The 23,763-nt window shown below is 35.5% G+C and overlaps 1 protein-coding gene across 1 annotated transcript in view; it reads left to right on the forward strand.

Annotated features, from left to right (window-relative positions):
• Nucleotides 1-23,763, forward strand: part of LOC134546166 (arrestin homolog) — a 522,610-nt gene that overhangs the window by 150,381 nt on the left and 348,466 nt on the right. The window contains exon 3 of the mRNA XM_063388746.1: nucleotides 20,220-20,369. Within this exon, the coding sequence (XP_063244816.1) occupies nucleotides 20,274-20,369 (96 nt within the window). The 5' untranslated portion in view covers nucleotides 20,220-20,273. The remainder of the gene's footprint in view (nucleotides 1-20,219; nucleotides 20,370-23,763) is intronic.

Raw genomic sequence — 23,763 nt, forward strand, 5'->3', positions numbered from 1 at the left:
AATATATATAAGAAATTAAATGAAATTAAAACATACATAAATAAAATTATCTCACACTCAACCAAACATAATGTTTAATATGAAATAAATGAAGATGGCAATTACACGTAACTATTCTAATTAATAAAAAAAATCAAATTTCCTGAAATAGTAAAATTCAAATTTTTCAACAATATATAACATAATTGATAAATATTTCTGGTCTTCGGTCTCGGCAGCTCTAAGACTCTTGACGCTCAGCAGATAAATTATAAACACTAAACCAAACTCCTTGCAAATAAGTAGGTTCTGTAAAAAAAATTACAATATTGACAAATAGAAAATATTAGTAGGCCCTACCAACCTATGAATAAATTTCGAAGAAATTTATAACTTTAAGAATTTATGTACCTACATAATATTAAACTTGAAACTATCCACACAATAAAAACCTAAGAATGTTAGTGAAACTTTTTTTTTTATTTGTTAATACTTAAAATACGTATGTATGTTTCCAAAATGAAACAAAGTATAAATAATGACCAATTTGACCAAAAAAATTGTACAACTCGAATGACATTGAAAACATACACTTGAAATTTAAAAGAATTATGAGTGCCCTAGGTAGGGAGAAAATATATAAGAAGAAATTAAATTTAAAAATGGGTGAGTTTACTTAGGTACGCGCCTGAGAAGTTATACTTCTTTGGCATCATTAAAAAATAGTTTTTAATTGCATGCAAAAATATTGCGTGGAGTCCCACCACGTGGAAGAAGTGAAACTTCGTAATGTGGAAATGCAAATAGGAAGGGGTAGAAATTTATTTTTAGTGAAATCATATTGTATCAAATCATACTAAAAAAATAAAGGAAATAAATTTGTAACCATTCATAGATTGATCTTCAGAGAGAGAGAGAGAGACCTATTGAATGTCTATAAAACTAACTTTTTTATGAGAGCAGATTTTCATGAAATAAATCATGAAATCGTTCAACGATAAAAGCTGTTTATTTAACTAAGCGGACGGGTTAGCCCCAAGGAGAAAATTGACGCGGCGAGACCTCGTGGACATAGAGAGATGACACACACTCACTATTTATGTGTCTATGAAACATGATTTTTTTCTGCAATTTAAATTGTAATATACAAAAACGGTATTAAAAATGGAAACAAATATGGCGACACTACAAACTGTCAAGATCTTTATTTTTTTCTTACTCTCTACTTTGTTCTTTACAATAGAAAAACGTAACGTAATGGCTTGAAAGCTATTGCTCGGCAGACATAGAGGAATGACACTAACAGTTTGTATATCTATGACACACATTACACAAAATTAAGACATATATTTTTAACCCCTTTAAAATTTATTTTTTTAGACAAAAGATAGCCTATGTCCATCCCCAGGATATAATATATCTCCTTGCCAAATTTCATTATATCCGTCCAGCCGTTCAGCCGGGAAAAGGTAACAATCAAACAGACAAACAGACAGACAGACAGAGTTACTTTCGCATTTATAATATTAGTAAGGATAACACGTCGTTTCCATCGTTTCGGTCTCAGAACACCGCCACATTCTTCGATCTTGTCAGTTTTAGGTGCTTCATCACAGTCTATGCCTTTGTCAACAGCCTCAGAGTCACTGCAACAATAATTGTAGAAGACATCCTCTTCACCCAGATTACCGTATGAATTCGATATCGATGATGTTGAAGTGTCTTCATCGTCTTCTTGCTTCCTTTTTTGGAGTCCATCATTTTTACAAAGAATGGAGGATCTACTGAATATAGGCTTGAATGTATTCTTACTTTTCACGGTGTTGATACTTCCATTAGTTTCAGTCTTCCCAATACCATCAGCATCCTTTAATTCATGTTCTTCGTCACGATCGGGTGAGCTAATACCATCACGCTCAGGACAAGGAAAATTATTGTCGTAATGCAGATCACTCTTCTTTAGTCTAGTGGATCTATCGATGTCCTCTATGCCGTAAGTAGGCTTGGCTTTACATGTTTTATCATGTCTGTTTAAGCTGTCAATTCGTGTTAACAACCTGCTACACCAATTACAGCTTAACATTTTGCGTAGTGGGTTTTTAGCACAATCATTCCTCTCATGACGTCTAGCATTCCTTCTCATGACAAAATCCTTGCCACAGTATCTACAGCGGATTCCTTCCGATTCAGCTGCAGATAACAAACCATGATCCATGATAGCTTCTGTGACTAATGTTAGATACAAACTGACAGTTTTCCAATCGGAACCATTTTTTAAATATAATTTTTTAAATATTTCATCAGCGAGAGGTAAATTATCTAATACAAAGCAAATTGATTCAAGTAGTTCTGCTTGTCAACAACAGATGTCGACAAATTTTTGCTTGCAGGTAAATATTATTTATTTAATGTGGTATGCGGGATGCTCACTAATGATCGCAAAAGAAGGATGGCTTCGTTAGACATCAAGGAGAAGGAAGTTCGTCCTTCGTGTTAGTGTTTCTCTTCCATCTTATCAGATATTTTTGGACTGAGTATGGTTTTTATTTTTTGAAATCCACCTTATAAAAAAATGTTGTCATTTCTAATTTAGTACCAGAAAATAACAATTTATTTGCATCACAGGATAAAATGACATAACTCATAAGGTAAAAAGTCCTTCATGCGGAGATAAATTTCTCATCTGTAACCAGAAGCACTCGCGGAAAACCATCAGAAGTCTAGTCAGGAACAAATACAAATAATTCTGGCTTGTACTAGAACTCTTACTTTGCACAACAATAAGAAGTTCACAAGCTAGCAGATTCCTTTGTATTCTTTCGTTTATATTATTATTTTTTTATTAATTTTTTTCTGTAATTTCATGCCATTAAAGAAAACTTGAGGTGGTTTTCTCCGTGTGCTTCCGGTTACTCTTGTCGATCTTATGGTGGTTTTCTCCGTGTGCTTCCGATTATTCCTGACTAGACCTCTGATGGTTTTCTCCGAGAGATTCTGGTAACAGATGAGAAATTTATCTCCGCATGAAGGACTTTATACCTTATGAGTTATGTCATTTTATCCTGTGATGCAAATAAATTGTTAATTTCTGGTACTAAATCAGAACTGACAACATATTTTTTTATAAGGTGGATTTCAAAAAATAAAAAACATGACTCAGTCCAAAAATATCTGATAAGACGGAAGAGAAACACTAACACGAAGGACGAACTTCCTTCTCCTTGATGTCTAGCGAAGCCATCCATCTTTGGCGATCATTAGTGAGCATCCCGCATACCACATAAAATAAATAATATTTACCTGCAAGCAAAAATTTGTCGACATCTGTTGTTGACAAGCAGAACTACTTGCATCAATTTGCTTTGCATTAGATAACTTAACTCTCGCTGATGAAATATTTAAAAAATTATATTTAAAAAATGGTTCCAAGTGGAAAACTGTCAGTTTGTATCTAACATTAGTCACAGAAGCTATCATGGATCATGGTTTGTTATCTGCAGCTGAATTGGAAGGAATCCGCTGTAGATACTGTGGCGAGGATTTTGTCATGAGAAGGAATGCTAGACGTCATGAGAGGAATGATTGTGCTAAAAACCCACTACGCAAAATGTTAAGCTCTAATCGGTGTAGCAGGTTATTAACACGAATTGACAGCTTAAACAGACATAATAGAACATGTAAAGCCAAACCTTCTTACGGCATAGAGTACATAGATGGATCCACTAGACTAAAGAAGAGTGATCTGCATTACGACAATAATTTTCCTTATCTTGAGCGTGATGGTATTAGCTCACCCGATCGAGACGAAGAACAAAATTTAAAAATGCTGATGGTTTCGGGAAGACTGAAACTAATGGAAGTATCAACACCGTGAAAAGTAAGAATACATTCAAGCCTATATTCAGTAGATGCTCCATTCTTTGTAAAAATGACGGACTCCTAAAAAGGAAGCAAGAAGACGATGAAGACACTTCGACATCATCGATATCGAATTCATAAGGTAATCTGGGTGAAGAGGATCTCTTCTACAGTGATTGTTGCAGTGACTCTGAGGCTGTTGACAAAGGCATAGACTGTGATGAAGCACCTAAAGCTGACAAGATCGAAGAATGTGGCGGTGTCATGAGACCGAAACGATGTGTTATAATAAATAAATCTGATAATGCTTATTATGATCACTGGGACGATTGTGATATTAAAAGTATGTATAATAAACAAGCAAGTAAGATGGTGGTAGAAGAGATTGATTACACATCATGGAAAAATCCAAACATATTGGTTGACCAGCTAAGACTTCTACATGGCTCGCATTGTGCAGGAAACTATTCGTGCATCAAAGAAATATACTTCATACTCAAAGAACTGAGGAAAGCTCGCTACATACAATAATGGCTTCTTTTACTTGTGTTTGTGTAATGTTTAGAAATAAATTAAATATTGAAAGTAAAAATTTCATGGTTTTATTTCTTGTATTCTGATTTCAAACTAAGCCTGTGTTTCCACTACTGTATGTGTGATCATTCCGTTTCCTGTGTGTTCGTTCCGTTTCCTGTGTGTACTGTGTGTACGTTCCGTTTTCTGTGTGTACGTTCCTTTTCCTGTGTGTACTGTGTAATCATTACATTTATTGCGCGTAAATTGCATGCATTGCGCGTACATTGCGTACATTGCGTGTTGGAGCTGTTGGAGCTTTTGGAGTCAAGTAGACTTGTATCCTTGTAGCTTCATAGACATGTAGTTTCGTAGCCATGCGGGCTTTTAGTCATGCTGTCTCGCAGCCATGTATAACTCGGAACCAGCTAGATCCTTTTAGACTCGTAGCCTTGTAGCCTCGTAGTCTCTTAGACTCGTAGCATTGTAGCCCAATATTATTGGAGCTGTTGGAGCATTTGGAGCTGTTGGAGCATTTGGAGCTGTTGGAGCATTTGGAGCTGTTGGAGCTGTTGGAGCTTTTGGAGCATTTGGAGCTGTTGGAGCTAAGAAGTAGTCGTTGCACATCTATGCAGGGCTAAATGTTTATAAGATTGCTGGCTTTCGCAAGTGATCCTGTAGTAGGATGGAAATTGTGTAGTAAATATTATGTTTGTAAAAGAACGTGTGGTGTTTTATTTCTCGAACGTTACACTTTTCTAGTATTTAAATTACATTTCCTTTAGCTTCGTCCAGGATCGTGCCAAGGATCTTAGTCGACCTAATTAATCAGTATATTGTTTGCAAATTTATTTATAAATTTTGAACTTTTCCTGAATTTCTAGGTTAATTATTACGAATTTTCCAAGATTTTATGTTTATGGCTTATAGGATAATGGTAGTAGAGGATTTAAAGTCTCTTTAAGAATTTCGAACATGGTTTATTGAAATTATTATTTTGTTACATAAAATTAAACGTTATTACATCGATCGAGTATCGAATCAAGGACAGGAGTGGATCGAATTAATCTGTATAATGATTGCCAATTTTTTAATTAATTTTGGAATTTTTCCCGCATTTATAGCTAAATAATTATATGATTTCAAGATGGCGCCCAAATAATCATGATGGCGGGCACCTCAGTAATAATAAATGTTTATTGCACTCTAGCAGGTAAAACTTAGACAAGCATGATCGTAAAATGTGTACACACACAAGATGGTTTCCTCCAGCAGACGAAAACAAAATCGTGGCAATGATCACTATCATGTGGTAGCTCCTTGTATCATGTACTGAATGCAAAATGTCGGTTCCATGATGGTCGTCAAAGTCAAAGTGGTAGATCAAGGTCAATGTCAAATTTCAAGGTCATTTTCATATTTCAAGGTCAAAGTTCAATGTCAGCAGTTGAGGACAAAGGTATGGTGACCAGAAAATTATACTAACATGGTATCAGCACACTCTAGCGGACGAAAACAAGATGGTGGTCTCCAGCAGATGAAGACAAGATGGCGGCCGTCACTAAAAGTGCAACGGTGGTTTTAAGGATTTTTAATATTTAATTCGGTTGATTAATATTTTTAATGATTTTTAAATTTTTTCCCGATTCTCCAACATAAAAATTACGGATTTTCAAGAGGGCGTACGTGACGTCATGTTACCTGACGATATATATGCTTTGAAAAATGTGGTGGGAGTCAGTCTGCCTGCTTCCACCACAGGGGAAGGATCGGTCGCCATTTTTTTTTGCACTCGTCGGGTTCGAACCGAGGACTCCGAGCTCCATGTCGTAAATGTTTGTTTTTTAAATATTTTTATTAAAATTTTATTAATTGAATTTTTTTATAAATTTCAAAAAAATTTCCTTTTAAAATAGGACAATAAATAAAAAAGTTAAAGATGGCGGCCATGACGATAGTTGCAACGGTGACGACATAATTCAAAATGTCTGTCATGACATCCTAATTTTCAAGGGCATGACCTCAGCGGCTTTAAGCGGCTAGCTCTTAGGAGTTTTAAGCCGCATGTAGGAATTTGGGTTCTTTCTAGGGAAAAACGACTTTTGAAGATTTTCGAAATCCTAATTTTTGAATTGTGGAATTTTTTTCCATAGAAATTGAAATTTTGGGCAATTTTTCCCAATTTTGGCAAATTTTGACAATTTTGAGGGTCAAATTAAAGGTCAAGGTCAAAGGTCAAGGTCACAACCATACAAGATGGCTGCCGTGACGTCACAATCCAATATGGCAGTCATATTCTCTGGCTACTCAGCCTTAAAGCCTGCGCCCGTAGCCCCCAAACTATACTACTGAGATCGTATCCTACTAATGAAAAGGTATCCTACTGGATTTAATGTTTGTGTAAATGTACGCCATTTGCGTTAAATGTGCGTAGACAAGACTGTAGTATAATATCAGACTGATGGGACAGTGTCATTCTGGAGTGATCTTATATTCCCAAGTTGAATTTTTGTCCAAATATGCATCCTTTTCTTTAAATTTGCTTCCTTTTATTATTGTGTCTCTAAATATGCTTCCTTTTATCGAATATGCGTCTGGCCAAGTTACATCCAAAAATGCAATTGAAATCAGTTGGAGCCGAATGTAGTTGGAGCACTTGGAGCTGTTGGAGCAATTGTAGCACTTGGAGCTGTTGGAGATTTTGAAGCTTTGTAACTTTTGGAGAAATTGTAACTTTGGAGCAATTAGAGCATTTCATCACTTGGAGCTGTGGGAGAAATTGAAGCTTTGGAGCTCTTAGAGTATTGGAGCACTTGTAGCTGTTGAAACTTTGGAGCAGTTGGAGCACTAGAGCAATTTGAGCATTGGAGCGATTGGAGCGATTGAAGCTTTGAAAATATTGGAACTTTAGAGCACTTTTAGCTTTGGAGCAGCGTACTCTGTGTCCTTTGCGTGTACTGCATGTCCATTGCGTGTCTAGTTTGTGTACTCTGTGTACTGTGTGTCCAGTGTTTGTACTGTGTATACCGTGTGTCTAGTGTGTACTGATTGTACTGTGAGTCTAGTGTGTGTACTGTGTGTACTGTGTGCCTAAGGTGTGTCCTATTTGTACTGTGTGTTCAGTGTGCGTATTGTGTGTACTGTGCCTCCAGTGTGTACTTCGTGTTCTTTTATTTTGTTGAATGTGCTTTTTCATTAAATGTGTGTTGTCAAATCTGTAGTAGCTCTGAATATTTACTAGTTCAAACATCTTGATACTGATTAAACATTTTCCAGGGTTTCTTGATCCTTTTGTAAACGTAAAATATTTTCCGTTGGTCTAAATGCTTGTAATTGATTATATCAATATATTAGGTCTGACAATTCGAAGACTTTATTTGACTGCTTGAAATATGTTATGCTATCAACGAAGAAATTCTTGAGGTACGGAAATGTCTGGTCTATACATCTGACATTGCTTATTACCTGTTCTCATGGTGTGAAGACACTTGGCCAATGCGTACAGCATTATACATGAACTGATTGGAATGTATTTCATGCAGCGAAAAAAAAAAAACTTCATGTTAGGCAGTGCGACAACATTTTAATTCGTCGGACAGCAATCTTGTCTAGTATTTTTTGCGTAGAATGAATGATTAATAAACTTCACGAAAGGTAACGAGAAATGGAATTTAAAAAATTATTTTAAGCTTTAGTTATCCTTATCAATGGCCGAGAATAAAAACAAAGACGGAAATCTATCGCGTCAACCATTATTTTAATAATTTTTTTGTTGTTGTTGAATTTTGGAATATTTTCCTAATTTATAGGTCAATAATTACGAATTTCCAAGTTGTTCAAATTTAAAAATGGCGGATACCGTGAGAGATAACTGTCTGTTTATAAATAATACTGCTCATTTGTGGCTAAGAATTAAACTAATATGACGGCAATACACTCTAGCAGATGACATGTTTACTACATGAATTTAGTGCTCCTAGTAACAAGTATTGAAAACAAAATGGTGGCGAAGTCCTCTAGCAGGCGATGTGTGTTAACTAGCGCTCCTGGTAGCGAGTACTGAAACCAAGATGTTGGATCCGTTATGGTCACCAGGGTCAAGGTTAAAGGTCAAGGTAAAAGGTCAATGTCAAATTGTAATTCCAAGGTCAAAGTTCTAGATCAAAGATTAAAGGTTAGTTCAAAGGTTAATGACAAATGTCAATTTTAAGGTAAAAGGTCAAGGTAAAAGGTCAAGGTCAAAGTTCAAGAATAAAGGTCAATGTAAAAGTCAAATGTCAATGTCAAGTCAAAGTTCAATGTCAAATTTCAAGGCTAACAGTCAAGGTCAAGGACCAATTTCTATTTGGTAATAATTACATTAACATGTTGGCAGTGCACTCTAGTATACGAAAACAAGATAGCAGATACGACGCCATACAGCTGGCGATATATATACCTTGGCATTAGTGGTGGGATGTCAGTCTGCTGGCGGCTTCCGTAGCGGAAGGACGTCGTCTTTTTATTGCCCTTGCCGGTTTTTAACCAAGGGCTCCATGATTTAAGGACGTTTTTAAAATAATATATTATTAAAAATTAATTTTTTTTTCTTCTAAATTTCAAAATATTTCCCTTTAAAATTTGATAATTTCGGATTTTCAAGCGACTATGATATCATAATCGATGATGGAGTAAAGTTTTGATTTACATTTTTATTTTTTTATACATTTTTAATTTTTTTCCCGAATTTCTAGAATTAAAATATCCGTATTTTCAAGATGGCGACCTTAAGGGCGCGGTTCAAGTCGAAAAAATCGTCACTGTTCCGAAACATTATTTTGCGGTCGTGATGTCATTAGGGGACTCAAAGCGATGTCCCCCACTACTCCGCGCGCTTGTATTTAGGCTAGGGCCGGTCCCAGCGCGGTTCAGTCGCGAGAGAGTCGTCGAGCGGGGAGGTTGTGTCGCTGCTCTGTTTGGCCTTGAAACCGGAGCGCGCGAGCTCTGGGAAACCTCCCTTCTCCCCTCTTCCATGAGTGCCTACCGCCTCCGCGCAGCGTTGCCAGACTGCTCCCTCCCCTCCCAGGGGCGCGCGGCTGTCTGACCCAGGCGGCCGGCTGAACGCGAGGATGAGGCAGCGAGTGGACGGGACAAACAATATATCAAAAGCGTTATTATGAAAGACACATTATCTTACACTACGATTATATTCTCACTATCATTTTATGTTGATTTGCAATTGACGGTAGACATTATGTATTTCATAGCCAAATATTCGTTGCGTCGTCCATTATTTCCCTGCCGCTGTCACTGCTAGTAATTCTGTTGGTAAATAACTTTTAAAAATAAACTTCACGAAGGTTTTTAAGTTACAATTATGTACTTTAATTATCCTACAAAAATTTTACATATATCTGGCGGCACATTATATTTAGTGTCACATCATGAAACAGTATAAAAATGAGTAGAAACTAATAAGCGAATTAAACAGTCTCATAAACATACCTTCTGATACAGTTAGCGGCTACATAAATATTCTATTAGACATGTATTAACTTGAAATGCCTCTTGAGTCTTATGCAAGTACACTTTCAATAGGTAGTATGCCACATATGAGAATTTCGCAAGAACAGAATGTAAAGATCCAATATACAGTATGTATATATATATATATATATATATATATATATATATATATATATATATATATATATATATAATATTTACACTATCATACATGATTCATGAAATGATCACTGTGAAAAGAAGGGCGATTTTGATGGTATAAAATTACTGTATAAAACATACTTAGTATTAATTATAGAAGAATATAAATTGAAACTGTTACCATTGTTAAAAAGTCTCCTTTTATGCCAACCCAATTCAAACATATCAAAGTTGCAATTTTTGCAAAGTAACATTTTGGTGGTGTGACAAAACTCTTCGCAGTACATGACATATCACTAATTAATTATACAGAAACTTGAGTGTGACTACATACTAAAATATAAAACACTAGTAATACAGCAGTTATAATTAAAATTATTAGTAAAAAGAATGTAAGTTACAATCATTTTATTACAATATTAAGCAGTACAAAAATAATTAAAGAAATACAGTACATAGAGTTTGTTTAATAACAGTAAAATATTTAGATTTTGCTGGCTGTTATTAGCGTTTTTTTTATTTACATTTTATTTAAGTACAACGTTTTTCCCACATTGTCATCTTCAGTGGCAGTACGCAAATAATATATTTTATATTTAAACCACGTTAATAGTATTCACAGTAATAGAGAAATTACAATGGATAAGCATGATATAACATGATTCTATCATTTATTTTATTACATATCAAGAAATAAATTTTGAGAAATAACACATCTAGATTTAGTTTCCTGATTATCCCAATCCCACACTGTTTAATGTAATTGGTTGGTCACATTAACTTTCAATGCAATACCGCAACATTTAAACACTCAATCCATTTAAAATCCAGAGTGCCTTGTTGTGTAAATATTGTGCAGGAATTCGATACGTAATATGAGCTAAAATCGACATGAGAATGGAGGTGTCAATAATATAAGGCAGCAATTAATGTCCAGGCATAGACGCAAATCATAGGCCCGATGAAATTATTAGTATTTACCAAGTTACCCTATATTAATTTACAAATTTCGGAACAATAAATGAAAATAATTAGCAACATATGAATTAATCTACAAAAACAAACCACATCAAAATACTCACATTTGCAACAAAAAAAAAATTGTTTTCTCTAAAAGTACCATAGCACGCATGCGGAACAGACATTGGAAAAATGTATACACAGCACTTCAAATTATTGTAATACGCAAATCATGTTTTGCAGGGGACCAACATTTGTAAGATGCAATGTCTTAGTAGGCATGGGCCAGCCAGTAACATGGAGACAGATGGTGTTACAATCTCACATGGAAGCATACATAAGTCAGATATTCTCCTGAATAAGATCATCAGGGCCGGATTAAGAGGTCTGGAGGCCTCGGGGCAACAGAGGAGCGGAGGCATCCCGGCCCCAAATTATTTTCCAAATAAAATGAACAATTTTTTTTCAGTCGAGTTTTCCAATAAATAATTTATTTTGAAATCAAGTAGATTTTGTTAGTATTTAAAAAAAGCATACATAAATTTGAAAGATTTTTTTTCCGAAGTCTCTATTGTGGGGGCCCTCCGTTTGTGGAGGCCCCGGGGCTTTCGCCCCGGTTGCCCTCCCCTAAATCTGGCCCTTAATATCATGCTACAGCTGGTGCTACTGACCCTCCAAATACATAGTAGTTGTCACTGGCCATGTTTGCGGACCCACATTATGGTTCCAAACGTTCTCGTTGAACGAACAGTCTAGATGCCTTGCGTGTTCACTGGACTTGGCTCGGAGGGCCACAGTCCTCGGCTACTATGACCTAACTCTGTGTATTGCAGCTATAAATTATTGAGGGATACGTATGTCCGAAGTGGTACATCCGCGCATGTATTCTGCATAAAACGCGAATGGGACACATGTTAGGACTCTGCGATACTGTGCGACAACCTTTGTTGTACGAATACTAGCGCCATTCGCTCATGCAGTATTTTTTGTATGTTTTAAGAAATGAGTTTATTTTAACTGCTTGAAATAAAGGCTAATAAATAAATTACAAAAAAACAAACGTTTCAGTGTTGCAGAAACAAATAACAATTAAGGTTAATTACTTTGGTGGCTTTTTCTATTGTAGGCAGATAGTGCATTTCACTTCATAGGCCGTCAATTTTGAATTTTGAATTCCGAAAATATTAAAAGAGTGATTCACTAAGGTAACATTAATTATCGGTATAAAAAGTAAAACGAAAAAGTTCTGCATGAAAAATGTTTTAAACACTGTTATATTTAAAATGGTCAAATGTCCATTATCTTGACAGTAATGAGTCAGTGTCAAAGGTATCACGGTAATTTATTACGACTGAAATAACAAGTACCTATTTCACAAATATTAGCAGAGATAAAAAAAAAGTATGCACAGTCTGCTACTAATCAAGTGTGTAATATCGTAAATGCTACAGGAAAACTGACAGAAAGCCATTTATAAAAGAGGGATTTCATGTTTAAAAAAGAGGTTTACATCCCCGACACTGAACGTCACGTTATGTCTCATCCGAAAATCGGACGCTTAGCAAGTGGTAGTTTAAGACTAATTTTAGAAACTGAAGCCAGTAGTATATTAGTGTGATTACTTTCCTTTTAAGTCATGGAAACATTACCTTAGTTTCAATTACAGTAACCTTCAAAACATTTTATTACTAATTTTTATATTTTAAGCACGACATTTCCTGTAGAATTGCCTCAACGAAAATCGTGAATCATTTAAAACAGTAGCTACTACTATAATAGCTGTGAAGGTGAAACGGGTTTGATTCCGGGTCGGGTAAACAATTTTTTTTTTCAATTGTCCTAACAAAGTTGTTGGTCGGCTGGTTTTCGCAAGGAACACAATTTTCTTCTCCCTTTCGTTCAAGTATTCCATGTTTGCCCCATTCATCACACATCTTAAATATAGCTGCTGGTCCCTTCCGACTTCCAATCAATAAATTACTATGTGTGTGTATATATACACACACACTCAATTATAAAAAGATTGACTGTTGCTGTTATCGTGAGGGGAGAAATTGAAATGTCATGTACGTGCTACATGTGGTGAAGCACGGAAGTGTTTCATAAAATTCAAACCAAACAATATAGAATTATGTATATATCATACTTATGTATAACAAAGGGTGAGATATCACGCGAGGCAGACATAAGATAGTGCGCACCGCCAAAGTGTAGGATGTCGCAGGAGAAAAATACTTTGGCGAGGGGAAGGAACAGGCGGGCCGAAACGACACAGAAACACGCACAACTGCAGCTCGTCGGGGCCGTAACAATATAATATTGCACTCAAAATTTTTTAAACAGTCAGTAACTTATCGCAGTTTCTTCGTATTTTGCAACTTTAAGGTGCTCAAATAAGCAAAAAATAAGTAAAATAAGCTTTTGTAGTCAAAGGTACATCAGTTTGCAAAATGTTTACATAAATTTGTGTATGGTAGGACAGTACATCTTTTTTTTTTTTCAAAGTGTTCAGTTAGGAATTATTTGAATACTTTGCACCAGTTAAAACTAACTCCCTATTATGGCCTTGACCCCTCTCCCTTCGGTAAATGATATTACCATACTATTACTTATTGAAAGCGTGATCCGCCACGAAGGCAGGTATCGACTCGAGAGGCGTCGGGGAGAGAACCACTGCCCTCCAAGGTTCTCTACGTGACATGTTTCTGCGATGGTTTCGCTATTGCCTTCCGCAGTATGGCGTGAAGAACAAACACCACAACAGCTCTGCCCGAGCCGGGATCCGAGCCCGGGTCCTCGTGCACCGCAGGCTGGCGCGGCGCCTAGCCCACACTGGCCGCTGTCATTCAAGTGTTCACATTTATACAGTTCTGCTGCTATTATTAGTATGGTGAAGTTAGATTTCTGGATGAAATAAAATTTACAAACAAGAAACAAAGGTCTCAATCTTTATATATATATTTCTTGTGTGCGTGTGTATGTCACTGAACTCCTCCTAGACGGCTGGACCGATTTTGATGAAATTTTGTGTGTGAGTTCACGGGGATTCGAGGATGGTTTAGATTCACAATTGGATATTTTATCTCGATTCTGAGTTAAGAAAAACTAAAAAAACACACTTTAAAAGCAAAAATTGCAACGCATTATTAGAAGCCATTAAGTTTTGCTATTGTAAGGAACTAAGTAGAGAGTAAGAAAAAAATAAAGAACCTGACAGTTTATAGTGTCGCCATATTTGTTTCAACTTTCAATACCCTTTTTGTATATTACAATTTAAATTGCAGAAAAAAAATCATGTGTCACAGCCACACAAATAGTGAGGATGGTTTAGATTCACAATTGGATATTTTATCTCGATTCTGAGTTAAGAAAAACTAAAAAAACACACTTTAAAAGCAAAAATTGCAACGCATTGATAGAAGCCATTAAGTTTTGCTATTGTAAGGAACTTAGTAGAGAGTAAGAAAAAAATAAAGAACCTGACAGTTTATAGTGTCGCCATATTTGTTTCAATTTTCAATACCCTTTTTGTATATTACATTTTAAATTGCAGAAAAAAAATCATGTTTCATAGCCACACAAATAGTGAGGATGGTTTATATTCACAATTGGATATTTTATCTCGATTCTGAGTTAAGAAAAACTAAAAAAACACGCTTTAAAAGCAAAAATTGCAACGCATTATTAGAAGCCATTAAGTTTTGCTATTGTAAGAAACTAAGTAGAGAGTGAGAAAAAAATTAAGATCCTGACAGTTTATAGCGTCGCCATATTTGTTTCAATTTTCAATACCCTTATTGTATATTACAATTTAAATTGCAGAAAAAAAATCATGATTCATAGCCACACAAATAGTGAGGATGGTTTAGATTCACAATTGGATATTTTATCTCGATTCTGAGTTAAGAAAAACTAAAAAAACATGCTTTAAAAGCAAAAACTGCAACGCATTATTAGAAGCCATTTAGTTTTGCTATTGTAAGGAACTAAGTAGAAAGTAAGAAAAAAATAAAGATCCTGACAGTTTATAGTGTCGCCATATTTGTTTCAATTTTCAAAACCCTTTTTGTATATTACAATTTAAATTGCAGAAATAAATCATGTTTCATAGCCACACAAATAGTGAGTGTGTGTCATTTCTCTATGTCCACGAGGTCTCGCCGCGTCAATTTTCTCCTTGGAGCGAACCCGTCCGCTAAATTAAATAAACAGCTTTTATCGTTGAATGATTTCATGATTTATTTAATGAAAATATGCTCTCATAAAAAATTAGTTAGATAGACATTCAATAGGTGTCTTTCTCTCACTCTCTCTCTCTCTGAAATGTATGTAGCTTGCTCGCGGGTCAGTAATGCAGACAATCTTTACATTCTAGCTCGAGACAGAAAAAACAGTAAATGTGGTTTACAAAGACATTTTATGAAGTGTCTTCCGGTCATTACATTTGAAAGTTGAAACATATTTACTCAAAATTTAGGTAGTAACATATTTTTATTGCAAAGACTGAAATACAGGTGAGAAAAATTATCATTTGTGAACATAAGAAAACTACTACAACTGTATCAACTGTTATGTTATAATGTTTAAATTTCTAAATGGTGCAAGATAATACAAAATTCCATGCGGAAAAAGTCGTGGGCAGCAGATACGTATAGTTATAGGTGTGGGGCTATGCATGCTGATTTTTCATTTACTGCATGGATGCGAACATGTAAGAATAATCTATCTATCTTACTATAATAAAACAGTACTTTTTCTGTCTGTCTGTTTGTACGCGATTTTGATGAAATTTTGTGTGTGAGTTCACGGGGATTCGAGGATGGTTTAGATTCACAATTGGATATTTTATCTCGATTCTGAGTTAAAAAAAACTAAAAATACACGCTTTAAAAGCAAAAAAACTAAGCATTGTTGCAAATTAGCCTACATGGCAACGGGCTTTTGCATTGTTGTTGCCTTCTGCGTAACCATGGGAAAGGTTTTTGGTAACGGCAGTGGCGTGCCCAAGAGGAGGGGTATGTATAATGAGAAGATACAAAATGTCCAGCGTAGAAATACTTACCGACATATGTACATTTGGGCAGGACAGTGTCTGTCGGGTCCCCTAGAAAGATATATAGAGATATATATGTAGAAAGATATATAGTGATAGAGATATAAATAGAAAGATAGAGAGAGTTATAGAGATATCCATAGAGAGATAGAGAATTAGAGAGATAAAGAGAGATGCTTAGTATACGTTTAAAAAATTGATTGAGGCATTGCAACGCATGCCGGGCATTATCTAGTTATATATATATATTTTTTTTTTTTTGAAAATGTGTTGATCGCGAAAACAATAAACACTTTGAATATTTTGAGCAACTGCAATTAACTTACGTGAAAAACATAAAACAAACACTATGTTACCTAATTCTATGTTAGCATAACAATAAGCATAACTAACAAAACTGTTTATAACAGTGATGCAAGCGGCGATTGCTCAACATCTTGAGTGTTTTCGTCATTTGATTTTTCAATTTTCTTATTCCGAAAGTACAATTCTCTTGCGACAGCTTTCTTTGATTTCTTCAACCGGTGATATTCTCGTGAAAATGAACTAATTTTTACATTATTAATTAAATCAATCAGAGACTAAATTTTCAAAGCTTTAGTCTCCCTCACAAGGTAACTCTATTCAAAATACGTTATTTAAATATATATGTTATAATAATAACTGCAGAATTAAAAATTGTGCTAAATATCACATTTACTGCAAAGCAATACGGCAACAGATCTCAAAAAACCCGTTCCTCTCTCTCTGCGAAGACACAAAATTGGACTTGGCAACACTGAGCGCGGCCTTCGTGGTTTGCTAGTAGTGGCGCATTCTTTCGGCGCGTTTCGAAGTACACCGGAACGCTGCCGCGCGCGATGCACAAGTATTTCACATGCCATTCAAAATCTATACGGGCTACGTAAACCGCAAGTACCAATTCAAAATCTGCGGAATTTCCTCTTTCAACTATGTTAAGTATAATGTGTTTAAAATGTGTTTTTCGATCAAAAAATGTAGTTTTCAAATGTTGATTAAATGCTACTACAGAGAAATAAATTATTTTAAAACTTTAATATAATATTCCATTCAATGTTTAGGAGCTAATTCCGTACGAAAAAGTGATTATTCTTATAATATATATTTTTTTTATAGTTTCATTTGTTATTTTAAAAGTTTTCTTTGAAATTCTCATGTATTACAGCACATATGTTGCATTATAAATTATGACAATTTTTTCACATTGAAAAAATACTAACCATTGGAACTCCTATTATACTTTTTAAAATAACCTTTATTAATCTATATACATGAATACCTTTTTCAGTAATCATATTTGAACGCCAGAAATTACAGCTATAAATGGTGCCAAATTGAAAATTCTGTTCAGCCGCGCCCTTAACGAAAATTGCAACATTAGGGAGTAAAGAATTCGATTTCTATATGGTGGAAAGTTCTGGAAATCTAATTGGTGGATTTCAAAATGGCGGAATTCAAAATGGCAGAAAGTTCTAGAAAACAAAATGGCGGATTCAAGATGACCACTGTGGCCAAGATCAAAGGTCTAGGTCAAAATCATCCAAGATGGCCACCGTGACGTCAGAGCAATCGGTCATTGACCAGCTTCACCGGGTCCACATCTGGAACCTCGGCACCGGATCTAGAGCCAGAAGCCAGTCCTCGTAGGAACATTTACATAAACTAAAGTAGAAATTCGAAAAATTCTAAAAACCATTAAAAATATAATATATTTATGTAACGATTCTGTGTTGTTTTTTTTTATCCTTGGTTTGATTATTGGCCAATGATAAAAATAAATTAAGCTTAAAATAATTATTTATATTATTCCCATTACCTATTATCATGTTTGTTATTCATTCTCACAACTAAACTATGTCAATCGAAATCACTTCACCTACCATGGAGGCTGCATTCGGAGAACCTTATATTCCAACTGCAAGCATATAGAACGAGTATCTCCGAATACGAGGCTTTTTTTTTTAATACTTGGACTAACTTTCATACAAGTAATGCCCAATTTAATACATATTGATCAAGTGTATCCGAACAACGAGAACAGGTGTATAAGTCAATCGTCTCTGAATAAAGAAGTTTTCCTTGTCAGTACTTGTCATTCCTTTCTAACAGGACATGTCCAATGACAACTATAAATATAGGCAAAGAGATTTCGAACCTCGATGTATTCTTTTTTTATACTTGGCATTCCTTTCAAACAAATGTGTCATATTTCAAGCAGGCAAAACAAAATAATTCGTACTGTCAGACTTAAAGTATAGATGTAATGTATTACAAGTAAATATTCCAACTAACTAAGCACGTTTTGTGCTAACCAAAAGAGCAAAACTACCTTACAAAATTTACGCTTACTAAAAGAACAAGAGGTTTGAGACATTAAATATTCAGTATTGAATTCAGCTGAATTTTGTTACGAAATCTTCAAAATGAGGCTCCAACTGCAGGTGGCTCCAACTTTTCTAATTGCTCCAACTGAACTCCGCTCGAATTGCTCAAACTACTTTCGCTCCAATTGTTCCAATGGTATTTCGCTTCAACTGCTCCAACTTCAAACGAAACAATAAAACTTAAATAAAAATCCTTTAACAAAGATTATGTGGGAAAATAATCACTTTGTGTTAACAAGAACTGCAGCTAAATAAACAAACATCAAAAATATTATTTTTAAAAAAATTATATGTGTAAAATATACATAAGAACCCTTGGCTCGGTACCATCTATAAATAAAAGTATTAATTGCCTGTGTTAGGTAAATCCCATTTGCCTTTTTAAAGCTTCGATACCTCTTATGGCTTGACAACTTTTTACATTCATGAAAAAAAAAGGCAAAAAGTATTCAACCTTGCTATTGTGACTATATCCGACTTGTGGTGCCTATAAGAAAAACAATAAATCGCCTAATTTATATTGTCTAGAAAAAAGCGCACACGTTGTCGTTGCTGGCGCTCACTCTAGCACCTCTCAGCAGCGACCAGCTTTCTTAGCTAATAATTGTAATATTTGGGAGCAGCCCCCAAGCCTCTCATCTGGTACGATGGCTCACCTAAACAGAACTACGTGGCAATTCCTGAACACATCGCAGGAAATCGTTATCACAATATTCACATAGGGCATAACTTCGAAACTTGCAACGTCTGTCAATATTAGCGGCCTCGCTCTTGTACTGCACTGGAGACTACTTCTGAAAAACTCAGTTCCAAAGCAAGCGATTAAGTTATCTTATGTTAATGATGTGAGCAATTGTAAATGTTCAGATAAACTTTCCACTAGAGTGGTAAAAATTAAGAAAGGTTTTCGGGTAATTGGTAGGAGTTAATATAAGCATAACTACCATTCATACGTATTATAACCTAAGCGTGTGACATTGCATACGTATAATTATTAACTATTATGGATGCCACGGCCGAATACATAATATCAAAGTCGGTTTTATTGTAGACACCTCGCCATTACAGCTCAACAGAAACGTTACCAGCTGAACCAAATAAACATTTCAAATCTAAACATCACTTGTCCACAAGCAATCACATAATGGGAGATTTCTTCCAAAAAAATAACTTAGTCCAAGACCCACCTCTCTGGCCCAAATTCTATCATCGAAGCCTGAGACAAATTATTAAATCCAACATGTAGTAGCTTCACGAAATAAGTATATTTCCCTATTCAAATGCAGCGCCGATGCCATACCACAGGTCCTCTTCTTGAGTGACGTATCTGACAGTGTGACGTCAAGCCTGGTAACGACCTGGAGCGAGGTGAAGCAGCAGTTTCTCGTAGGCAGGTTTCTCCCTCTGTTCTCCTTCTGCAACTCTTCGCCAGGGTTCATATATCCGACTAACTCGCTCGTAACTTTAATAAAGATCCTTCTCGAAGTTTCGAGAACTGAGTAATTATAAACCTATTTCTTGGTCACATTGCAGTCTGTTTACACATAGAACGCATTTTTCTTTACAGATACTTTTTTATAACCTGTAGCATTTTTTTAATGCTTCCTTAGTGGTGGTCTATAACTCAGGGATGATACATCCCAAAAAAAGCAAGGCACAGCAAAAACATACACAGAATACAGACAGGGGTGAAAGAAGGCCAGCAGGCACAATAAATTCTCCCCCTGGCTTAAAATGTATGGATTTTCAAGACAGCGGCCGTAACGAAAATTGCAGATGTGGGTGATGCCCGGGGCTGTGCGCAGGTGTTCGGCCAAGTGACGCTGACCTTCCGCTACGGGCGCGAGGACGAGGAGGTGATGGGACTCAAGTTCTGCAACGAGGCGGTCATGTGCCTGGCGCAGCTGCACCCGCCGCACGAGAGAGCGCAGCACGAGCCCATGACCCCGCTCCAGGTAACCGCAGCGCTTCCTCCTGCTTACTACACTCTTGCATATTACCTTACATTTGCCGACCAATCAAAAAAGGGATCATCCTGAAATTAAAAAAAAAAGTGTGTGTTCGTTATCTCAAATAACTTGATCTTCGTGGAAACTACGACTTATTCCGACCATGTAAAAACACGCTAAACACATGGGTGCAAGTACAACCATAAGTGTTTGCTTAGTATTCAATAATATTTTAAAAGTTATGTTCCATAGTAGTTTATTATTGTTCTGTACTATTCAATTGACGTTGTAGTCTAGTTGCTAAAGTCTCTACTTTCTAACCTCGTCGTACTCACGTCCCCCCGGATCAAATCTCAGCCGCCCCCTTATTTTTTTGTAAACAACACCTGCCTCCTCTACCCCCCTCCCACTCAAGGGGTATTTTGTTTTCACTTCCTCACTCTCCCCCCGCATCAACCACCACCCGCTCCCTAGTGGTAATGGGAGCGCCACTTACGCCCTTCTCTGCAATATCATCCATTCAAAAAATCATTTCTTTTTCTCTTAATCTGTGACTCTCATTATGCCACCAATAAGGATATCTGTGTGATAATATAAGAAGATAATTCATTAATTAGAGCAGAAAAATTTTTTTTTCTAGGTTGCACAACTCTTTGAGCTTTCTGCGTGTGTAGATTATTTGGACTGAAATAGTTTTCGTGAATGTTCACTTTTATAAAAAAAAATAATAATCACAAAATTAAAATTACCATGCTTAGTTCCCAAACCTACGACTAACAACTGCACATGACTGGTACCAAAAACTATAGTTTACTTGCCTAAAGGTAACAAAATAACTTATGTAATCATTTTACTGTTTCTGTTTGTCCCGCCAAATACTGTGACAAATACAAGCAAATAATGACATTTTTGAAATTTTTGCAAAAATAAAAATAAATTAAATAATAATTAACTTCAAAGTCGTGATAAGTTTTAATGAATAAAACTGAACTTTCTTAATTTATAGTAATAGGTACTAAAATGTGCAAGGAAAAAATTCTGTACGTACATTGGATAAAATTATGATAAACTATTGCAAATGGATATTTACATTACTGAAAACTCAGAAATATATATACTTTTTTAATTTTTGTTTGTTTGTTCGAGCATCAATCGAAAACTACTGGACGGATTTTGATTGAGGTTTTTTTAATGGAAATATTTTTGGCTAACTTAGAGACTAGGCATGATCTAAATACAGAATTACACTCCTAAGGGTGTGAAAAGGGGGTAAATAAAGCTTTAAAAGTAATTAATTATATTTCTAAAACTAATCATAATTAAGAAAAGATAATGGGTACCAATAACAAACATTCGAAAAATACCCACCACAATTTTATATTTTGTGAATTTCAAACTCTTAGGGGTTGAACAGGGTAAGAATTTTTTATAATTTAATAATTATATCTCCGCATTTAATTAGGCTTACAACAACAAATTTTATATTTTGCGAAATTCAAAATCTAAGGGAGAAAATGAGGTAAGTATAATTTAAAACTTAGTAATTATATGTACAAAATTAATTAAGCGTAATGCATGTTTTAAGGAACCAATTATAAACATAAAGAATTACAACCATTTTTAAATGTTTTGAGATTCAACTCCTAAGGGGTAAAAATTATGTATGTTTTAAAAATTAATAATTATATCTCCAAAAATAAGATTAAAAATTAGTTAATGAACTATTTTGAGTACCAATAATTAACATACAAATACATTCAACAATTTTTATATTATGCAGAATTCAAAACCTAAGGGGTGAAAAATATATCAGTATAATTTAAAAATCAATAATTATAGCTCCAGTTCCTCCGGCGCGACGCTTTAGGCTAAGAATTGGAGGATTGTCGACTTCATCTTGGATTGTGACGTTACGGCGGCCATCTTAGATTACATTTAGCTTGACCTTTGACCTTGACCTTCAAATGTGCCCAAATTAGCTGGTGTCTCCAAATTTTCCAAACGTTGAGCAAAATGGGATAAAATTCGCCAATATTTCCATTTTTTTCGAAAAACATTCTATCTATTTTGAGGCAAAATCCCCATTTTAAAACAAAATTTTAATCTTTAATTCTTAAAAATGTCAAAGGCTTGAAAATTGCCCAAATTGGCTTAAATTCCCCTGACAGAAGCCACTGTAAGCCACCGAGGTCATTACCTCGACCATTAGAATTTCACGGCCGACATCTTGAATTATGAAATATCCATTGCAATTATCTTAATGGCAAACATATTTGAAAATCATTTTTTAAAGCTAGAAAATAGGAAATTTTTTTAATATTAATAAAAAATTAAGCAAAAAAAATTATTAAAACAGATTTCTGTATTATAGATTATGATGTTATGGCTACAATATTGAAAAGATATAATTATTATGAGATTTTAATGGGAAATATTTAAATTTTTAATTTAAATTAATAAATTAAATTTTTAATAAAATTATAATAAAAAACGCACATACAACATAATGTACCGCAAATTTGAAATATTTGGCAAAAATTTTAATTTCACCTAAATTCCATAACATAAACTTTGTTAGCCAATAGTTCATCCTGATCACAACTTTCCTACTAGAGTCCCGCTATGTTTTTCCAGCACCGCAACCGATAGCCCGGTGTGATTTCGCCCGGCAAGTTTAAGACATCGCTTTTCTTCCCGCCTTAGGCCACGAACGCGACCAGTAGCAGTGTACGACTTCGTGACCGAAAGTGCTTTTATCAGCATCCTTCTAGGGCAGCCCTCTTCACAGAGCTCAATTTATGATTGCAGCTCCAGTAATGCCCCATTCTAATGTTCCAGGGCTGTCAGACATGTATCGGCGCCCGGCCTAAGACATTTCTCACAAACGAGCATGTTCCACGAACTCCATTTAGGGCACTAACGGGCCATTTACCTCCGCTCCCGGCGAGCCTAAAACAAGCATTTCTCGCTGGCAGGCGAAAAGCTTGCCTTCGCCATCTCGCAGCGAAAATGACAACCACTTAAAACTTTAGTTCCGCTACATGTACCGGTCGCCATTCATACTTCTCTCTAGTTCCCTTTTAGCCCAACAGAACACAATCCAGTTGGCCCCGACGGCGTGAGCTGCCTTAAGGAGTGAGAGTGACCTCCGATGCCCCTTCAGTTAGACCACCAGCCACCTTTGTTATTTTTTTTCTTTTGGTCGGCGCTACCTCTAGCCAATCAGAGGCCATTTCCCCCACTTCCTAGGCCTTCGAGTCCCTAGTCCAATTTTTTAACTGCATGCCACTGTGTTGATTGATTGATTTGTCTTGTCTTTATGTCGTCATCATGGTCGCATCTCTTCGGTGCTTCTCACCCACAACTCTATTCGGAAGTAGTCTCGCCACGACTAACTTAA

The sequence above is a fragment of the Bacillus rossius genome, chromosome 1, assembly GCF_032445375.1.
Source record: "Bacillus rossius redtenbacheri isolate Brsri chromosome 1, Brsri_v3, whole genome shotgun sequence".
Classification (NCBI taxonomy): Eukaryota; Metazoa; Arthropoda; class Insecta; order Phasmatodea; family Bacillidae; genus Bacillus; species Bacillus rossius.